Source organism: Oncorhynchus tshawytscha, linkage group LG01 (assembly GCF_018296145.1).
Source record: "Oncorhynchus tshawytscha isolate Ot180627B linkage group LG01, Otsh_v2.0, whole genome shotgun sequence".
Taxonomy (NCBI): Eukaryota; Metazoa; Chordata; class Actinopteri; order Salmoniformes; family Salmonidae; genus Oncorhynchus; species Oncorhynchus tshawytscha.
The window spans coordinates 51,963,190-51,985,068 of NC_056429.1; the positions used below are offsets into that span (position 1 = coordinate 51,963,190).

A 21,879-nucleotide genomic window follows, 5' to 3' on the forward strand; every position below is an offset into this window, starting at 1 on the left:
TAGCATTGTTTTACAGAACTAACTTTTCTTTTTTTTACTACATAAGCACAATTGAGTATAACACCATAAAGGTTATGAAATCAGTACTTTGTGTGTCTGCTGTTATAAAGGAATACATTATGCCCTATACATAAATATGGTGTGCTACAGTAAAAATGACAACACAATATACATACATTGTATTATGATAATGTAATAAGGCACTTTGATAGAAACACACACAGTAATTATTAGTAAGGAAAACGACAATGAATGCAATACAGGCGCCAACTGGAAAATGCACCAGGAGGAAAAGTTCTGCCAGATTCTGTTCTGACTGAAGCACTGGTGGAGTACTTCGTCCGTCATCGAAGAGAAAAATTTGTCTGGCTCATCTAGATAATTCTCACCCTACATTAGCATAGCAAGCCTAAAATGTAAGTGATCCGCCACAGTGAAATGGGCTTCTTTTATGTGAATTAATGATGAGGCAGAACATACCTCAATTCAAACTGCTGTTAGAAAATCATGGGAATTGACAAGTTGAACATAGCCTATAGATAATTAGCAGAGAGTGTGCCTTGGTTTTAGGGCAGTCCTGTTGTGTAACAATCTCATTTTGGAACTCACATGTGAATACAATAGTTCTCAGTTTGTCCCGGGGACATCCCTGAGGACGTTTTGGAACAAATACCATAATCTAATTTGCATCATGACTGGTTGCTATAGAGTTGTTCTTCGAGCCAGGTGACCCCCTGAAGTTCATAATCGAACCATCGACTGGCGAGAGAACATGCACATCGCCATGGAGATATTCTCAGGATTGATGAAACACCTTTGCAGTGGAGACCTATTATACCAAAAATAAATGTTATTACATAATTCAAATGTACTTAACAGTGAGAGGCCCTCCACTCATCCTCCTCTACATCACATAAAGGTGATAATAATGTAATAGCATAATATAACGTTACTGTAAGACAAAAAACATCACCTAATTTCTTATGAGATTATAGGATGGTTGTGCAAATGGTCACATTTTTCTCTCATAGGGCCAAAACTCAACAGCACTCACCACTAGGCAAAATATGTGCTTTGCTAAAAAATTCGAAACAACACTGTACATAACTCAAGAAGAATGTTTGGCATGCAGATTCTGCATGGAAGTTTCACTGGTATAACTTGAATAATTATCATTCATGATTGACAGTGAGAAATGTGAATGGAGGGTGACCACAAATGTGACTGACTGCCTCAATTTGGGCTTATGTAGAAAATTTCACGATTGTCTAGACATGTACACATGTTCAGGAAATGCAATATATGACCGAAATCCCCCCCAGACACACCTGGCTAGTTTGATGGATCGTGTAATAATCCGTTCGAAGTGGAGTTTTTTGTTTAGACATGTAGCTAGCTAGCTAGCTAAACAATGAACTGCCATAATCCCAACTCATACTACTATCAATACATCATTGTCATAGCTGTCCCATATACATCATTGTCAAAGCTGTGGTATAAATGTGCAGCTACCAAACTAGGTTCAATGTTAGCTTGCTAAGCTTAGGTAATAACTAGCAATGAAAATGGATTTCTGATTTGAATAATATTACTACACAGATCAAACACGTAACGTTAGCTAGCGAGCCAGCAAGCCAACGTTTGCTAGCTAACTAACACTATTCTTTAACTTGCAATAAAAACTACTTTCTGACAAAATTAGAAACTTATATCTGAAAATGTAGCTAGACTCTTACCCGTCCGTATATGTGGATGAACGCTTCACGGCAGACTTGGAGCAACATCTTGTTTGGCCAGCATTGTGTCAAGTCACGACCGTGGTGGGTGCAGAAAGTAGCCCATCACTTTTTCCAATTGATCTGTCGATGGCGGCTGCTAAATTCGGGGCATCAATGTTGTTGAGAAACGACGCGGTAGAAAGGACTGTCAACACATACTGAACACCTCATGTTATAGACAGAAGCATGCTACATGGCAGACTAATCCAAACTCATCTCCCGGCATGTCCTGCCCATCCATTATCTCAGCCAGTCATGGCTAGCGGGAAGGTTCCTGTCTTTTTCCGTGGCTAAACCTACTAGGCTCGTAATTTAACAATTGTATTCATATTTATGGATGAAATACAAGTTTGTTATTAAGGCACATGAAAGTTCATATGTCCCAGAAGACATTTCAAATGCCACTCCTGTGAAGTAGTGACATGCGACATAGGCCTAGTTTCCCGAAACAAGTCACAAATGTGTGTATTAGGTAGAGGTAAAGAAACACATGCGCAGAACATAATACTGGGACTTCCAGGGGGCAGGAGGGGGTGGAACGGGGCGGTTACCTTTGGAAACGCAGCCTCTGTCTAAAAGAAAATCTCCACCTAGCATAGAGAATAATCATTTGCCATTCAAAGTTTCTGAGGTCCTGCACTCCTGCACAATCTATAGCCCATAGCCTTGATGACACTTCAGTTGGAGAAGTTTGTGAGGATTTGTTGGCGTTAGTGATTTGATGCTTGTGACATTCACCTTTATGGAGAGGACAGCTGTGGAAGGAGGGTAACAAGGAAGATTAAAAAGAGATACAGAAAAGCTGGCTACCACTTCAGAGTGTGAAAAGACTGAGGTGTCAATAAGGTGCTGTTTTTATTTGCAGTGATGTTATCATAGATCCCAGTCATGACATTTCTTTTTTGTCAATGACTTTTTCACTTAAAAAATGCATTAGCTCAACTTGCTCCATTGAACTTTCTCTGTATTGTGGAATTGTATAGGAAGCATTTTAATTATTTATAGTGTTTGTAGAGTTCTCTCTGGCATCCTAAGAATGTTTTTGAGGATAAGTCATCACTTAAATCCTTTTCCAATTTTGTGATACATTTTGGGAAATAACATATTGCTAGATGCAAGTATACCTATCCTTAAGGATACTGACAGCATGTGGACTCACGCACTACAGTATGTTTAGGTGTATCATCTTAGTCAACAAAACTGTTCCCCAAGATCCTCAAGAATATAGGAGCTGTTAATGAAAACACATTAAAGAATCAGGAAAGTATTATTATTCTCTAGCTGCCATACCGTAGCTAACTTATTAAAATGTGTTTTTTAATAAGATTCTAAGCACAGCCAAACAACCGACAAATCTATTATTCATCCGTGTCCCCCCTGTCATTTACTTGAAAATATCCATTTATATTTTATATGTTCTGCACAGAAGTTATCAATAATATTACAGTTTTTCCTAATGTAATAGTGTTATAAGCTGTATGTACAGTAACTACAGATCAGGTATACAGCCCACAGTAGTAGATGTAGTTGTCTCAGAAACTGTTGTTGCTTAGGATAACTTGAACACAGCCATGGTGTCACGGCTGATGAAAGGAGAGGACCAGGGTGCAGCGTGGGGAGCGTACAGGATCTTTTAATTAAGAAGGACGCCGACAAAACAATAAACAATACAAAACCAAACCGTGAAGCTCAACGGCAAAGTGCCATAAAGAAAGTCAACCTCCCACAAACACAGGTGGGAAAAAGGGTACCTAACTATGGTTCCCAATCAGAGACAACGATAGACAGCTGTCCCTGATTGAGAACCATACCCGGCCAAACACAAAGAAATAGAAAACATAGAACACAAAACATAGAATGCCCACCCCAACTCAAGCCCCGACCAAACCAAAATAGAGACATAAAAAGGATCTCTAAGGTCAGGGCGTAACACATGGTTTATGGGTACAGCCTTTAAAACATCCATCAGTCTTTCAATTCAAGAAGTCGTATAAGCACACTTTTAGAGCCGTCTGATTGAGTTGGAGTAGATGCTTAAACTATAGTTAAATAAGAATACAGTGTTTTCAGGGCATACCATTAGAGATACAAAAAATCTCTTTGAGACTCAATGAAATGCTGTCATTTCTTTTTCCGTTAACCAGGGCCTTTAAAACCAGGGTTGATTCAGAAGTATCTGCCGACTGTAGACGAAAGAAAGCCTCTAAACTGATGCCATGAATCAGTGACTGTACTGTAAAAGCTGCCTCTCCTTGGTAATGGAGCTTTCATCCCATTTTAGCAACCTGGACTCAGGGGTAGACGTAACATAGTAAATGGCAATCCATCTCTCTCCATTCAGTATGATATTTTACGTTTCATATGGTATGTATTAATTTGTGGATGTCCATCATCCATTTCGTTACAAATTCCAATTTGTTATGGCTAACCTTTGGCTAGGTGGCTAACGCCAACGTTAGCTAGGTGGCTGACATTAGCTAGAGTTAGGGGTTATGGTTAGGTTTATGGTTATGTAGTGAGGTAATATTTGATATCAATGCATTTATTATAGATAACACTATGCAATGAATATGATCAAAGTCTTTTCAACTGAATATCTGACTCCATTTAACATTATAGAAAAACCATGTGCAATCAAGTATTATGCGTTTAGCTGACTAAGATCAAGGAATATTCATAAGAAGCAAATATCAAAGCAAATATTATTTATTCACTTTGTAAAATGTATTAAATCACATACAAGGCATAACGCTTAAGATACGAATAATTAACAAGCATTAACAAGAGTTTCCAGGCAAAGCAGGAACAAAAAGATGCCTAGAAGCCTAGGAAATGAGAAAAATATTATCCAACCTTTCTTCAATGGACACTATACAGGATAAGAGAACCACAGACCTTCATTTCATTTTTAACTTCTGAAAACCAACCACTATTTATCAATCAAATGATACCAAGTTTACAGTAACCTGATCATCCAGGCCCAATCTCTACAGGATGTCATAGGTTTATGTGAGGGAGACCAATGTAAATAAGAAAAAATGCCTGAGAGGACCATAAATCCCTTTGCACAAAGTAATTTAAAATTGACCCTGTACAGATTCAAGTTACCACAGAGATCCTACATCCATATAGATGGCATCAGCCAGGCCGACGTGATTCCCTTTTATCGTTGAGCCGAAGCAAAGAAATTCATCCCAGGACTCAGCTGCTTTCCATAGTGTCAGTGATTAGATCAAATGCTAGAAAAATACTTAATAGCAATAGGTTGAGTCAGAAAAAGTCCAAATCTGAAATCAAAGTAATCTTTGTCATGCAAGGGAAAATAGTCAATCATCATTATAACAACAAGCGAACAAATGTAAACATAGGACACTCCTATCAAATATCTTAGACCATCCCGTGGAGCTTATCAAAAAACAGCCACCCGGCTAGCCACTGGCTAGCAGAGGGGTGGGACAAAACTCATAATTCACACATATCTTCACATATCCAATGGACTTGGCCATATGAACAATATGCATAGGAATAAAAATCACACTCAACTGATTACCACACAACAATAAAAGGGTTAAATGTTATAAACATATGTTTGAGACTACATTGTCTCAGCCTACCCGGCTATGTTAGAATTGCAGTTAGACAGAGCGTCTGAGCTCCAGGCAAGTGCATTTTGAGTTTTAAACATTGGGGTGAGTCTGCACCATTTCTCAAACAAGTCAGGATATTTATTCCCCGCTCACACCACGCATTGAGAGGATGTTTATACATTGTAATCACAAATGTTTAAACCTGTCCTATGCGCAACCAAGACAACCACAGCATAATAAACACCCACGTTTCCAAAAAACACTGCGGTTGGTCCAATGATCAAGTTGTCATTTAAAACGTGCTGTTCATGCTAACAAGGAATGGTTCATGAATTACAGTGACTTCACACCTTTTGACTTTACCAACATTTTGTTGAGTTACAGCCTGAATTTAAAATGGATTGAATAGAGATTTTTGGTCACTGGCCTACACACTATAATGTAAGCTAACGCACGTTTGTACATCGTGCTGTTCCGTACAGTTGACCTTATTTTAGGGCCCCAAAAACACAATACTTCCAGGTCAACTGTAATATGAATACCATTGTAAAGCACAATTTCTCCCCTTTCCAGCAAAATCAATGACGAGACCTTCACGCTGCCCGTCTCTGCATGATTGAAGGCAATGGAGCTACATCTGGTCTTTTTAAAAATGGCTGGTTGGAAAGAGAAAGCTACTGCATCATAGTGAACAGGGGAGATAGTGTGGTGAAATGGCTTTTTTCACCCGAATTTGCCAACTTATCACCTCAAATGTAAATGAAACATTCTAAAGAGTTTATATAATGTCTCATTACATACCTATTTGAAAGTTTGTGTAGGGTTTTTAGTGCGGCGCTAAATTTATCTTCACAATTAAACTGTGGCTGTCACGGGTTTTTGAGAGTCATGATGGCTCGCAGTGATAACCCGAAAAATTAACAATTGATTAAATGAACTATTGATGAACTCACAAGTAATTTACACTCACCATTGATCATTTCTTGTTTTTAGTCTGCGAGAGAAGCGCTACACCTGCTGGAAAGAGGCTGTACGGTACAGAATTCGTTAAATAATGCATGCTGTACGTGACGGGACACGCCACACTTTAACGTACAGCGTCAGTTTTTTCAACTTTTCTCCAATACTATTGGTCCATTACCATGTCAATCAACGCTGAATCGAAACTTAGTTCACACCCCGGATATTGATGCCAACACAGTCGCTACAGTCCCATTAGTTTTCATTGTAGCCTCATTTGAATGCTGCGGTTGCGCAAAAATGTATGGATTGGGATTAGCTACCGTTAGCCCATAATGTCAAAGTGGAATTATGTTTTTAGATTTGATTTTTTTTAACAAATTCCCTAAAAAAAGGAAAAAATGAAATGTCTTGAGTCACTAAGTATTCAACCCCTTTGTTATGGCACACCTAAATAACATCAGGAGTAAAAATGTGCTTAACAAGTCACATAATAAGTTGCATGGACTAACTCTGTGTGCAATAATAGTGTTTAACATGATTTTTTAATGACTACCTCATCTCTGTACCCCACACATACAATTATCTGTAAGGTCCCTCAGTCGAGCAGTGAAGTTTGCCAATACCATTGCAAAGAAGGGAACCTATTGGTAGATGGGTAAAAATAAAGCAGACATTGAATACCACTTTGTGCATGGTGAAGTTATTAATTACACTGGTGTATCAATACACCCAGTCAATACAAAGATACAAATGTTCTTCCTAACTCAGTTGCCAGAGAGGAAAGAATCTGCTCAGGGAATTCACCATGAGGCCAAAATGACTTTAAAACAGTTGCAGTTTAATGGCTGTGATAGAATACAACTGAGGATGGCTCAACAACATTGTAGTTACTCCAATACTGGCTATGGCGCCTCAAGATGGACAAACAGTACTATTGTCACTTTTTTTCTTGCATTAGGAATGAGACCAATGTAAATAAAATGACAAAAAAATACCTTTGCATAGAGTAATTTATTAATTATTAGTAATCTATTAATTCTTAATAGTAATTTTAATAAGTTACCACAGAGCTCATACATCCATATACACTGAGTATACAAAACATTAGGGACACCCCTTATTGATGTCACTTGTTAAATCCACTTCAATCAGTGTAGATGAAGAGGAGGAGATGGGTTAAAGAAGGATTTTCAAGCTTAGAGACAATTGAGACAATGGGCAAGACACAATATTTAAGTGCCTTTGAAAGGGTAGTAGGTTCCAGATGCACTGCGTTGTGTCAAAAACTGCTAACACTGTTGTGTTTTCAAAACTCAGTTTCCCATGTGTATCAAGAATGGTCCACTTCCCAAAGGACTTCCAGCCAACTTAGCACAACTGTGGGAAGCATTGGAGTTAACATGGGCCAGCATCCCTGTGGAACACTTTCGACACCTTGTAGAGTTCATACCCAAACGAATTGAGGATGTTCTGAGGACAAAAGGGGGAGTCAACTCAATATTAGGGAAGGGAAAGGGAAAGGGAAAGGGGATACCTAGTCAGTTGTACAACTGAATGTAATTCAACTGAAATGTGTCTTCCGCATTTAACCCAACCCCTCTGAGGAAGGTGTTCCTAATATTTGGTATACTCAGTATAGATGGCATCCATGCATGTGGGAGTCTGGGAGAGGAAGTGTGTCCATCTGATGAATGGGCATGTGCCTGAACTAAATGCTACACATTAATTGTAGTCTCACCCATTCATTTCTAATGACCGGTCATTAGAAATGTACAAAAGTGTACAAAAGTTAAATAAAACACCCCAAATATAATGAAAATCATCCAAGTGTATTTTGTGTGTGTTCAGATGCCCGGAACCTTATGACAATCATATTAAATTAACTACATTTTTCAGAGAGAAAACTTGTAAATTGGTCCAATTCGAACGGAACACAGCAGGAGGGTTAATCGAAATTATGGATTGCCTCTTATTTGCTTGTGTAACGGATGTGAAACGGCTAGCTAGTTAGCGGTGTTCGCGCTAAATAGCGTTTCAATCGGTGACGTCACTTGCTCTGAGACCTTGAAGTAGTGGTTCCCCTTGCTCTGCGAGGGCCGCGGCTTTTGTGGAGCGATGGGTAACGATGCTTCGTGGGTGACTGTTGTTGATGTGTGCAGAGGGTCCCCGGTTCACGCCCGGGAATGGGTGAGGGGACGGTCTAAAGTTATACTGTTACACTTGTCGTCTCCTAATGCCATGGTTTGTACATGTCAGCATATGCGCTACTGGTGTTGAAGTCAGGTGCAGGAGAGTAGAGAGTTGTCATAAGGCGCACACTTTATTTGGCAGAAGCAAACAACAGACGGACGCAACAGTGTCCAACTAACCTCCAGCCAAAGGCAAAAGTGCAAAGTGCGACAATGTCACAAATAAGCAAAAATGTTTAACAATTAAACCTACGCCGGGTTGAAACAAAGTACCCGGGGGAAAAACCAGCCTGGTGCGTCAATACAAAACATGTAACAAAACAATCCCACACAAAGACATAGGGGGGGAACAGAGAAATATATATATGCAGTTGATTAGGGAATGTAAACCAGGTGTGCGGAGAACAAGACAAAACAAATGGAACAATGACAAATGGAGCGGTGATGGCTAGAAGGCCAGTGACTTCGACCACCGAACGCCGCCCGAACAAGGAGGGGAGCCGACTTCGGCGGAAGTGCTGACAGTACATCTCAATTGTCATTAGAAACCACATTTGTTTAAGCAAGTCAGCCATATCAGCTATGTTTTTATAAAGGCAGTAAAATTAGGCTGAATTAAATGTTTCGCTGCCAGACAAGGCTCCCCCTGATAGCCATGTGTAGCAGTGGTAAGATGTTGGGACTGCTGTTGAGACAGCTTTCTGTGGGCCCTAACAAGTTTGTGGGCACCGTTTGTCACCGTTATAGTGCAATTAATGTATTGTTTAGTGTTGTGTTGTGTAGTGGCTTTGCTGGCATGCATTCCACTTTTTTGTTTTTGACCCACAAAGATTTACATGCTAAAATCATCACATGGTATGACACTACAAGCTTGGCACACCTGCATTTGGGGAGTTTCTCCCATTCTTCTCTGCAGATCCTCTCCAAGCTCTGTCTGGTTGGATGGGGAACGTAGCTATTATTTTCAGGTCTCTCCAGAGATGTTTGATCGAGTTCAAGTCCGGGCTTTGGCTGGGCCACTCAAGGACATTCAGAGACTTGCCCCGAAACCTCTCCTGCATTGACTTGTCTGTGTTCTTAGGGTCATTGTCCTGTTGGAAGGTGAACCTATGCCCCAGTTTGAGGTCCTGAGCGATCTGGAGCAGGTATTCACTCGCTGTACTTTGCTCCATTCATCTTTGCCTCGATCCTGACTAGTCTCCCAGTCCCTGCGTTTACTAGGTTAAGACTATAAGACCAGACTGAAATTGGCTTCTGGAGGACACACTTCGATAAATCCTTGGCGTTTGAGATTTGATTGGAGGCAAACTGAATTTATGCTGATGATTTTCCCCCGGCCTCCAGCTTTGCTATTCATGACACACACTTACGTGGTGCAATCAAGTGCATTTTGCTAGCACAGCAGAGGCTAGCTCAGAGATTTACTTAACCACTGTGACGACCCTCCCACTCTGTCTGCCGTATTATGTCTTTGTTCTTGTTTCCTTATTAGGATGCCGGTGGGCAGAGTTGAGTGGGTCGTCAGCTTCATGGGAAACACCTGGGCCAGGTGTCTCCCAGGATAAATAGACCTCTTCCACATTCATGGAGGAGACTCTCTCCATGCAGACACCTTTGTAGATTGTGTTGTGGTTCTTGGTGGCCTTTTGTTTGTTTGCTTTGGCACCGTTCAACACCCTGCATTATCACATTCATGCATGCAAAACACTCACTTACACTACTGATTACTGATTACACACACCATTGTATATTTTTCTTAGTTGCTTTAGTTAATAAATATATATTTTGTTACTCCTTATCTCCACGTTGTCTCCCTTTGTTACGGGCTTTGAGCCGGTTCATGACACCACACTGCCTTGGTATTAGGCAGAAGTGTGTTGTGGCATATTTTCATGAAAGTAGTGTCCATTCATTAGATGTGGGTGTATCCAAAAAGGTTACAAATCTTTACTAGCTCTCTCACCTCACAGCTTCTGTCTCTCATTGAATCAGAATGTGGAACTCAGAATGATCGGCCTCAGTCCTTAGTAATTCACTTCAAATTACTCCAACTTTACAATTTGGCACATGATGTCTTAGTTCTAAATCAAAATGTTGCTTAATGGTTAGATGGAAGTGCTTTTCAATCAACCTGAGCAACAGATTGTCCGTGATTGTGTAATTGTGCATCAGACTGGCCATAGTACTTTCAAAGCGTAAAATGCCCCGGATCTATCACAATAAAGCTATGACCTTATCTTCAGTCAGACTAAACATGTGAGCCAGGTACTGTCTATGTCTGCGAGGTAGACCTCCCTGCTGTGCTACAACTGGGCTGGAGAGGCATTAGCATGCCTTGTTGAGCTCTAAGCAGCTGTTGTCTCATTCCTTGCCCACTGAATTAGACACAATGACCTTTTGCTGCAGACTTCTCCCCCTCAGACAGTCTGTTTGTCCTCTCCTTTTTCTTTCTTTGACGCCCTGCTGCTCTGTTACTCCCATCATTCCGATGGCGGCGATGTGGACGAGATCAAACGGCGCTTTAAGACACCGGCCCGATTTGTTGCTGTTTTGACGTGTTAACCGTAAGATTTGGCGCTTATGACTGTATGACTGTGGGTGCCTGTCGATCAAAGAGGGGCGATCAGGAACTGAAAGAAACGTGTGGTTTGCCTCAGTACCCTGGGATGACACCAGCAGGGTTACCTAGAGCCACCTAGGCCCAGGTTCTGAGGGGGCATGCTGCTCCTCTATAAACTACCTGCAGGGTGAAAATCAGGCATAACTTCGCTATAGGCCTTTGAGGGCCAACTCCCAACAGTCACAGGCAGTGCTTAGGTTCTTTGTATCAGTGTACTCTTTGTGCAACTCACTGTTGATGCCATCTGAGCCAGAGACTAGTAGAGCTGGTGGGTTTCCATGATTTAATACACTTTTTTGATCATCCTCTCAGGACAGCTGGTTCCAATTAGATTCATAGCAGAAAAATAGAGACCTCCAGATCTCTTATTTGATAGGTTGGTTAAATAAGGTCTTCGGGCCTTTAGGTCTAGAAACAGGTTTTTGAGGTTGTCCTATTAGGAATCAGTACAATTTTCCTCCACTCATCTGTCTATCTGTTCACTGCTCACATTTCTGCTGACGTTGAGAGACTACATATTGTGTGAGCAGCCATGCTCAGTACGAGTGTTCTTTATTACAGTAATCCAACTAGAAAGTTATGATTCTCATAAAAGGGAAGGCTCTGCTGACAGCTGAGACAACAAAAATGAGCTTTTGAACTTAATGACGCAGGACAAATTGCTTGTTTGAATAACAGAAAAAGTCAAATCCAGTAATATACTCCTTTCCCCCAATGGCCAGGCCATAGGCCATTTTACTGTGTAACAGTTATCCAGTGTGACTAAAGATATTCTCATTTAATTATGTATTGCTTGCTTTGACTGGTGACAATGGTCTTAAGTCACTTTCTGTCCCCAGGGGGAAAGAGTATGGGCATGATGTGGACTTCCTCTTGACTATGCCTGAGATGGGGAAAGAAGAGGGGCTACTGCTTCATGTGATTGACAGACTGAAGGACCAGGTAAATTAATGTATTGTTGCATATACAGTAGACAAAGCTCAATGACTATGATTGAACAGTATAGCAGTTATACAGGATATACAGTAAAAAACATATCAGTCCCCTCAGAAGGTTCCAGGGTGATTAGTTACCCTTTACCAAGATTAATAGTAGAAAAGCACAGCACTAAGTGATGTTTGGATTGTGGCAACATCAAGTGGAGTATCACTTCAGTAAAGATTGGAGGGTGCAGTTTTGGGGAAGGTTTGTTTTATTATAAAGGTAAATTCTACTTAATTGCATTCTTTCAACAAAAAGTTGAAAAGAGAGTAAAACCCTTGATTAGCAGCTTAGTCAGTGCTGACAACGAACAACTAGTTTGTCTCCTCAAGGTATGGATCTTGTGACTCCCCCCACGTCTGTCCTAGTGCACATACACTACCGCAAAGACTGAGTATGATGTGCCTAACTGTAATGAACATGAGGGGAGACAGAGAGCTGGTTTCAAGCGCAGGGCACAGCAGGTGTTTATTTGTAAAGTACCACAGGAGGAGGCAGGTAGCTGGGTCCAGGGCCAGGCAGAAAGTCATACACAGGGGGTCAAAAGGGATAACAGTACAGGCAGGGAAAGGCTAGATCGGGCAATAGGTAGATAACAGGAAATCCAGGCAGGGAATATGCAAAAGGCGTCATTAGTGAGGCAGGCAAAAACTATCATACACGGGAGGAGTAAATCACGGGAAACCCAGCGCTCCGAAAGACATGTGACACAAAACAAACAATACCTCACAGGGATGGGGTGCAAAGAACTGAACTAAATAGTGTGTGATAATGACATACAGGTGTGTGAACAGGTAATTAGAATTCAGGTGATTGGGATCTGGACATTGAGCTGCGTTCAGGGGATCTAGGTGTTTGAGCGTGTGAGCTGGAAAGTGGGCTGGAAAGTGAGCTGTGTTCAGGGGATCTACGTGTTTGAGGCTGTGAGTTGGAAGCAGACATTACACTAACCCTCCCGACACCACTATATTTCCACCCCTCAGAAAGAAATGCGTTGAAACAAAAATTGAGAAAGAATGTTCTCAGAATGCAGTAGAGAAAAACAAAGAAATGTTTGTAGAGTTGAGAGAGTAATATGAACAGAGAAAAAGAGGAGAGGGCTGAGGAGAATTGGGTTAGTGCCCTACAGTGTGGAGAGGGATAAAGTGATTGTAGGAGAGGATGATTACAGAGCCAAGTGCATATGAGTTGGCACATAAGGAGGCAATAATAAGATGGTCACACCAATATCGAGGGCCTCGGCCCAGGAAATTATTATTTAAATGTGGTTTATACAGTTAACCTGGCTTTGAGTGAGAGAGTCAGAGAGAGAACGAGGGAGAAAAAGATGGGGTGCGGGGGGGACGTGTTCTTTGGTACCACCATGCTCCTCTCCTCTGAGACAGTTGATGGATTTCATGTTGGAGGGGCTGAAAAGAGAACAGTGTTTGATGAAGAGCAGGGCTGTGGTGTCTACTGTAGCTGCGGGCCAGTTTTGTCATTTCTGCCTGGCTTTAAAAATCGTTCCCCTTTCCTTCCACCCCTACCCTCTACCTCCAGCCTTAGTAAAACTTGCTTTAATGGGCCATTCTTTTGATAAAACCTCCTATGCTAACACACACACACACACACAGACACTCTGGTTATTGCTGGTTCCTCCCACCCTTTGGTGAGAGGAGGGGAGGGTGGGAAGGAGGGAACTTCCCTAGATAGTGTCCCTGGCATGGGGGAGGAATATGTCCATAGGAAAGGGAGCACGGGAGACCGTGATAAAGTGGAGGTAGCAGAGGTTGACTCTAAGTCGTGTAACCTTGTCATCTTCAATCTGGTCACCTGGGGGCCACATGTCGTCAACTCTTTGCCTATGCTGAATATCATGGCTGTTTTTTCCCCCTTTAACCCTGGGGGGAGGTAAAAATCTATCTATCTGTAAATGTCCTTGTGAAAATGGGCTTCATCATTTCTTCTGATGGATATGAAAGCATAACTTGGGGGCACAAGCAAAGGTCAGCCAGACATTTCGATGGTAGACGGATGAGATGCAGCTATTTGCCCTGGTAATAACAACGGAGAACGTGAGAGGGCGATGCCTCATCCACCATTCACCAATCATCTGCTCTAACTGTCCGGGTGGTAGTGGTAGATTAATTTCCATTGCAGTGCGCTATGTAGATCAAGTACTGATGTAATGATATTATATGATTATGGATATGTTGGCCATAGTACTTCCAAAGCAACAACAATAGCCAGAGGGCACATTAATTAGATATGTTATGAGATTTGAGTCCCATAAACTGTAGACTGTGCAGTTAAGACATGTGTGTAGAGGCATTTTTGAGAGACAGTAATTACTGGGGTTATTTAAAAGTCAAGGACAATTATTTGGTTTAATCAAGTCACACTCAAAACACACTAAAAGCACCCCAAACTCCAGTGGATTATGCACATAAAGTTATGGCATTTTATTTCCATGACAAGTTCCAACGATCTAATCAAATGAATTGCTCACATACACGTGTTTAGCAGATGTTATTGTGGGTATAGTGAAATGCTTGTGTTTCTAGCTCCAACAGTGCATTAATATCTAACAAGTAATATATAACAATTTCACAACAATACACACAATATACACAAATCTAAAGTAACAAAATGGAATTAAGAATATATAAATATTTGGACGAGCAATGTCGAAGCAGCATAGACTAAAATACAGTAGAATGGAATATAGTAATTTATATGCATATGAGATGAGTAATGCAAAATATGTAAACATTATTAAAGTGAAGAGTGTTTCATTAAGTGGCCAGAGATATCAAGTATATGTATATAGGGCAGCAGCCTCTAAGGTGCAAGTGATGGCTATTTAACCACCCTCTGGAGAGCCCTGTGATTATGGGTGGTGCAGTTGCCATACCAGGTGGTGATACAGCCCGACAGGATGCTGTCAATTGTGCATCTGTAAAAGTTTGTTTGAGCTTTAGGTGCCAAGCCAAATTTCTTCAGCCTGCTGAGGTTGAAGAGGCGCTGTTGCGCCTTCTTCAGTGTGGGTGGACCATTTCAGTTTGTTAGTGATGTGTTCACTGAGGAACTTGAAGCTTTCTACCTGCTCCACTGCAGTCTCGTCAATGTGGATAGGGGGGTGCTCCCTCTGCTGTTTCCTGAATCAAATTAAATCAAATGTATTTATAAAGCCCTTTTTACATCAGCTGATATCTCAAAGTGCTGTACAGAAACCCAGCCTAAAACCCCAAACAGCAAGCAATGCAGGTGCAGAAGCACGGTGGCTAGGAAAAACTCCCTAGAAAGGCCAGAACCTAGGAAGAAACCTAGAGAGGTGTGGCCAGTTCTCTTCTGACTGTGCCGGGTGGAGATTATAACAGAACATGGCCAAGATGTTTAAATGTTCATAGATGACCAGCAGGGTCAAATAATAATAATCACAGTGGTTGTCGAGGGTGCAACTGGTCAGCACCTCAGGAGTAAATGTCAGTTGGCTTTTCATAGCCGATCATTCAGAGTATCTCTACCGCTCCTGCTGTCTCTAGAGAGTTGAAAATAGCAGGTCTGGGACAGGTAGCACGTCCAGTGAACAGGTCAGGGTTTCATAGCCCCAGGCAGAACAGTTGAAACTGGAGCAGCAGCACGGCCAGGTGGACTGGGGACAGCAAGGAGTCATCAGGCCAGGTAGTCCTGAGGCATGGTCCTAGGGCTCAGGTCCTCTGAGAGAAAGACAGAATTAGAGAGCATTCTTAAATTCACACAGGACACCAGATAATACAGGATAAATACACCAGATATAACAGACTGACCCTAGCCCCCGACACATACACTACTACAGCATAAATACTGGAGGCTGAGACAGGAGGGGTCGGGAGACACTGTGGCCCCGTAGGACGGTACCCCTGGACAGGGCCAAAAAGGAAGGATATAACCCACCCACTTTGCCAAAGCACAGCCTCCACACTACTAGAGGGATATCTTCAACCACCAGCTTACCATCCTAAGACAAGGCCGAGTATAGCCCACAAAGATCTCCGCCATGGCACAACCCAAGGGGGGGCGCCAACCCAGACAGGAAGATCACATCAGTGACTCAACCCACTCAAGTGACGCTCCCCTCCTAGGGACGGCATGGAAGAGCACCAGTAAGCCAGTGACTCAGCCCCTGAAATAGGTTTAGAGGCAGAGAATCCCAGTGGAGAGAGGGGAACCGGCCAGGCAGACACAGCAAGGGTGGTTCATTGCTCCATTGCCTTTCCGTTCACCTTCACACTCCTGGACCAGACTACACTCAATGACAGGACCTACTGAAGAGATGAGTCTTCAATAAAGACTTAAAGGTGAGACCGAGTCTGCGTCTCTCCATTAAAATGGAGCTCTATAGGAGAAAGCCCTGCCTCCAGCTGTTTGCTTAGAAATTCTAGGGACAGTCAGGTGACCGTAGCGTACGTGTAGGTATGTACGGCAGGACCTAATCGGAAAGATAGGTAGGAGCAAGCCCATGTAATGCTTTGTAGGTTAGCAGTAAAACCTTGAAATCAGCACTTGCCTTAACAGGAAGCCAGTGTAGAGAGGCTAGCACTGGAGTAATATGATCACATTTGTTGGGTTCTAGTCAAGATTCTAGAAGCCTTGTTTAGCAAGAACTGAAGTTTATTTAGTGCTTTATCCGGGTAGCCGGAAAGTAGTGCATTGCAGTAATCTAACCTAGAAGTGACAAAAGCATGGATCAAGTTTTCAGCATAATTTTTGGACAGAACGTTTCTGATTTTTGCAATGTTACGTAGATGGAAAAATTATGACAGAAATATGTGCTATGGGGCGGGGCGATAGTCATTTAGTTCAGTTACCTTTGTTTTCTTGGGTACAGGAACAATGGTGGACATCTTGAAGCATGTGGGGACAGCAAACTGGGAGAGGAAGAGATTGAATATGTATGTAAACATTTCAGCCATTTCTGAGGACACGGCTAGGGATGCCGTCTGGGCCAACAGCCTTGCGAGGGTTCACACGCTTAAATGTGTTACTCACGTCGGCCATGGAGAATGAGTCCTTGGTAGCTTGCTTCGTCGGTGTCACTGTGTTATCCTTAAAGCGGTTGAAAAGGGGGGTGTTTAGTGTGTTGTCGGTGTCCGCGATGTGGCTGGTTTTCACTTTATAGTCCATGATTGTCTGTAGACCCTGCCACATATGTCTTGTGTCTGAGCCGTTGAATTGCGACTCCACTTTGTCTCTGTACTGACGTTTTGCCTGTTTGAGGGATAACTACCCTGTTTGTATTCGGCCATGTTCCCAGTCACCTTGCCATGGTTAAATGTGGTCGTTCATGCTTTCAGTTTTGTGCGAATGCTGCCATCTATCCACGGTTTCTGGTTTGGGTATGTTTTAATAGTCATAGTGGGTACAACATCTTCTGTACAATTCCTGATAAAGTCAGTCACCGTATTCGTGTATTCGTCGATATTATTTTCAGTGACTACATGGAACATATCCCAGTCCGTGTGATCAAAACAATCTTGAAGCATTGATTCCGATTGGTCAGACCAGCGTTGAATAGGCCTTAACACAGGTACTTCCAGTTTGAGTTTCTGCCTATAGGAAGGGAGAAGCAAAATGGAGTCGTGATCAGATTTCTCGAAGGGAGGGCGGTGGAGGGCCTTGTAGGCATTTTGAAAAGTTGAGTAGCAGTGGTCCAAATGTTTTTTCAGAGTGTGTGCTACAGTCAATGTGTTGGTAGAACTTCGGTAGCATTTTCCACCGATTATCTTTGTTAAGTTCCCCGGCTACAGTAAATGCAGGGTCAGGATATGTGGTTTCCAGTTTGCATAGGGTCTAGTGTAGTTCTTTGATGGATGTCGTGGTAAAGGCTTGACGGGGAATATACACAGCTGTGACTATAACAGAAGATAATTCTCTTTGGAGGTAATGCGGTCTGCATTTGATTGTGAGGTATTCTAAGTCGGCTGAACAAAAGGACTTGAGATTCTGTATCTTATCACAATCACACCATGAGTAGTTAATCATGAAACAGATTTTTATTCCTGTCTGTGCGATGAACTGAGAACCCAGTTTGCTGTATGGACTCAGACAGTATATCCCGAGAGAGCCATGTTTCCGTGAAACAGAGTATGTTACAATCCCTGATGTCTCTCTGGAAGGAGATCCTAGCCTTGAATTCGTCAACTTATCCAGAGACTGAACATTAGTGAGTAATGTACTAGGAAGTGGTGGGTGGTGTGCGCGCCTCCAGAGTCGGACTAGGAGTCCACTCCGAATACCTCTTCTTGTTATTTTATTTTTCTGTTTTAACCCTATCCCGAACCTTTACCCTAACCAGTCAGAATTTTGCCTAAATGTACGTTTCGGTTTCACTTTTGCCCAGTTTGACTGCAAAACATGGCGTAATAAAAACAGCAAGACACTCCATATCTCTATTGCCTGCAGTTATCACAATTGTCTCCATTTGCTTTGGTGGTTGCGTTGTCTAAAAGAAAACTACAGCTGATTTTTGTTCTTTCATTGACATTGGATGAACACACACACACACACACACGCACACAGTCTTGAATAACTGACCTTGTGGGGACACAATCCTATTTTCCCTAACCCCTAACCTTAACATAAACCCCAAAACCTAACCTTAACCCTAAACCTAACCCTAGCACCTAACCCTAAATCTAATTCTAACCCTAAAACCCTAACCTTAACCTTAAACCCCTTAGAAATAGCATTTGACCTTGTAGGACTAACAAAATGTCCCCAGTTGGTCAAATTTGTGTTTGTTTACTAATATTAGACTTCTGGTCCCAACAAGTAGAGTTAAACATGTCTACACAGTACACACAAACACACAGACAGAAGTTTCAAAATGCTCCACTTTAATTTCAGTAATCAGACCGGACTGTTCCGGCAAAGCTTTGAATCAAAGGAAAACACAGTTCAAACATAGCCTGCTAACACACACTAATCTGGGACATGAAGGGAGGGTTTGTGCTCTGATTCAGAGAACATTTGACATTAGATCACAGCGGCCCGTGTCCCTGCCACCACTTTGACTGCCGCTCCCTTTGTCCTCTGGGGCAGGTGGCCATGGAGGCAGCCTGCTTGTCCTCTGGGGCAGGTGGCCATGGAGGCAGCCTGCTTGTCCTCTGGGGCAGGTGGCCATGGAGGCAGCCTGCTTGTCCTCTGGGGCAGGTGGCCATGGAGGCAGCCTGCTTGTCCTCTGGGGCAGGTGGCCATGGAGGCAGCATGCTTGTCCTCTGGGGCAGGTGGCCATGGAGGCAGCCTGCTTGTCCTCTGGGGCAGGTGGCCATGGAGGCAGCCTGCTTGTCCTCTGGGGCAGGTGGCCATGGAGGCAGCCTGCTTGTCCTCTGGGGCAGGTGGCCATGGCCATGGAGGCAGCCTGCTTGTCCTCTGGGGCAGGTGTCCTCTGGGGCAGGTGGCCATGGAGGCAGCCTGCTTGTCCTCTGGGGCAGGTGGCCATGGAGGCAGCCTGCTTGTCCTCTGGGGGCAGGTGGCCATGGAGGCAGCCTGCTTGTCCTCTGGGGCAGGTAGCCATGGAGGCAGCCTGCTTGTCCTCTGGGGTAGGTGGCCATGGTGGCAGCCTGCTAGTCAGTTGTTTGTCACAAACTTGAAAAGAACGAAACAAAATAAATAATGAAATAAGAATTTTATCAATTTGGCAAGCCACAGAATTCCATCACTTGCATTTGTGTTTTTTGTCTTAAAGGCAAAGCTTAACTTCAAAGATTAACTCCCTGCAACATGTCCGCCTCAGTAATTCCCTCTGTAAATAGTTCTGGTGAAATAAGCTTACGATGGGATGCTCTCTGACATTACCTGCTGCATAGAAGAAGATTACAGTGTGGCGTTGCGCTAAACAGCCATCCTAGACAGACACTTTAAGGCGTCGCTTTTTTGTGGTGGGTTTGTGTGCGTGGGGCCGTAGGCTTCATCAAAGGAAGGGCACTCATGTTTAGACACTTATGGTCTGTAAAACTGTCGCTAACTCATTAATTCTTTCGCTCAAGGCATTGTCGTGTCTTTGGCTATGAATGATGAAGTGATATGAAATGTTATTCTATAAAATCCTTTCTCCGTAATTAATATTACCTGATTGAGCTTATCATGTAAATGTAATTAACTAGAGAGTCGGGGCACCACAAAATAATATTTATAGAGCTGTTATCTTCCGAATAAACTCTTAAAGACCTAGTAATATTTTACATCAATAGCAGTCAATATTAATCGTCACCTTAATTCAGTCTCATCTGAAATCTTCACGAAACCTGGCTAACAAGTTGAATCAGCAATACAAAATTGGGTTTAATTATTTATTTACTAAATACCTAACTAATCACGCAGAATTACATAGACACAGAATTAATTATACCTTGATTACAAATTACGTCATGAAGGAAAACGTCCCTTGCGGGCGGAACAGATATGAAAGCTGGTTACACAAAAGAAAAGGGGCTGGGTTTTAGTGAAAGAGTGGGAAGACTGAGGGACAAAGGGAGAAGCTGTGCTATTGTAAATACAGTATCTTATGCATTCTAAATTACCGCCCATTTGGAAAAGGAAAATGCAATAAATATTTACTCTGAGCTGCGCTTTGGTAGGTTGGTGGTAGATGGAAGGCCATGTTGCCAAACCGAGTCCTTTGTCCTTTCAAGAATGCCTCTGGTGGTCAATTGGATACGTTGTAGTAACGTCGTTGTGTGGTAGACGGGTTACTCTATCTGTTCTTTCCTAGACCACGTTTGCAACTGCTGTTGCTAACTTTACGGCTAGGAGGTATCACTTCTGTGGTGAATAAGAGTTCAAAGTTCATACCATTTGCAACCAAAGCTCACGCGGAGATTGGCTTAGTTCTGTAGTTGACATGTTAGTCCTTTTAACGCAGAGGCTGCAGACCTCACGTACTTGGAACAGGAGGTTACATTTTCGTCAAGGCTTTATATAGTGGAGCGAGAAGGGTGTGTCTGAAAAGTTTTATAACCCATGTCTCTTCACAGGGGCGGGCCACTGATTAAGCAGAGCCCTAACCTTATGAATCCCAAATCTCTTTTTAATTTTTAAAAATGTATTTAACCTTTATTTAACCAGGTAGGCTAGTTGAGAACAAGTTCTCATTTGCAACTGCGACCTGGCCAAGATAAACCATAGCAGTGTGAACAGACAACAGAGTTACACATGGAGTAAACAATTAACAAGTCAATAACACAGTAGGAAAAAAAGGGGAGTCTATATACATTGTGTGCAAAAGGCATGAGGAGGTAGGTGAATAATTACAATTTTGCAGATTAATTAATAACACTAGAGTGATAAATGATCAGATGGTCATGTACACGTAGAGATATTGGTGTGTAAAAGAGCAGAAAAGTAAATAAATAAAAACAGTATGGGGATGATGTAGGTAAAAATGGGTGGGCTATTTACCGATAGACTATGTACAGCTGCAGCGATCGGTTAACTGCTCAGATAGCAGATGTTTGAAGTTGGTGAGGGAGATAAAAGTCTCCAACTTCAGCGATTTTTGCAATTCGTTCCAGTCACAGGCAGCAGAGAACTGGAACGAAAGGCGGCCAAATGAGGTGTTGGCTTTAGGGATGATCAGTGAGATATACCTGCTGGAGCACGTGCTACGGATGGGTGTTGCCATCGTGACCAGTGAACTGAGATAAGACGGAGCTTTACCTAGCATGGACTTGTAGATGACCTGGAGCCAGTGGGTCTGGCGACGAATATGTAGCGAGGGCCAGCCGACTAGAGCATACAAG

The 21,879-nt window shown here is 42.5% G+C and overlaps 1 protein-coding gene across 1 annotated transcript in view; it reads left to right on the forward strand.

Annotated features, from left to right (window-relative positions):
• LOC112252990 (DNA nucleotidylexotransferase) overlaps positions 1-21,879 on the forward strand; it is a 128,676-nt gene that overhangs the window by 52,179 nt on the left and 54,618 nt on the right. The window contains exon 8 of the mRNA XM_042323032.1: positions 11,977-12,079. Within this exon, the coding sequence (XP_042178966.1) occupies positions 11,977-12,079 (103 nt within the window). The remainder of the gene's footprint in view (positions 1-11,976; positions 12,080-21,879) is intronic.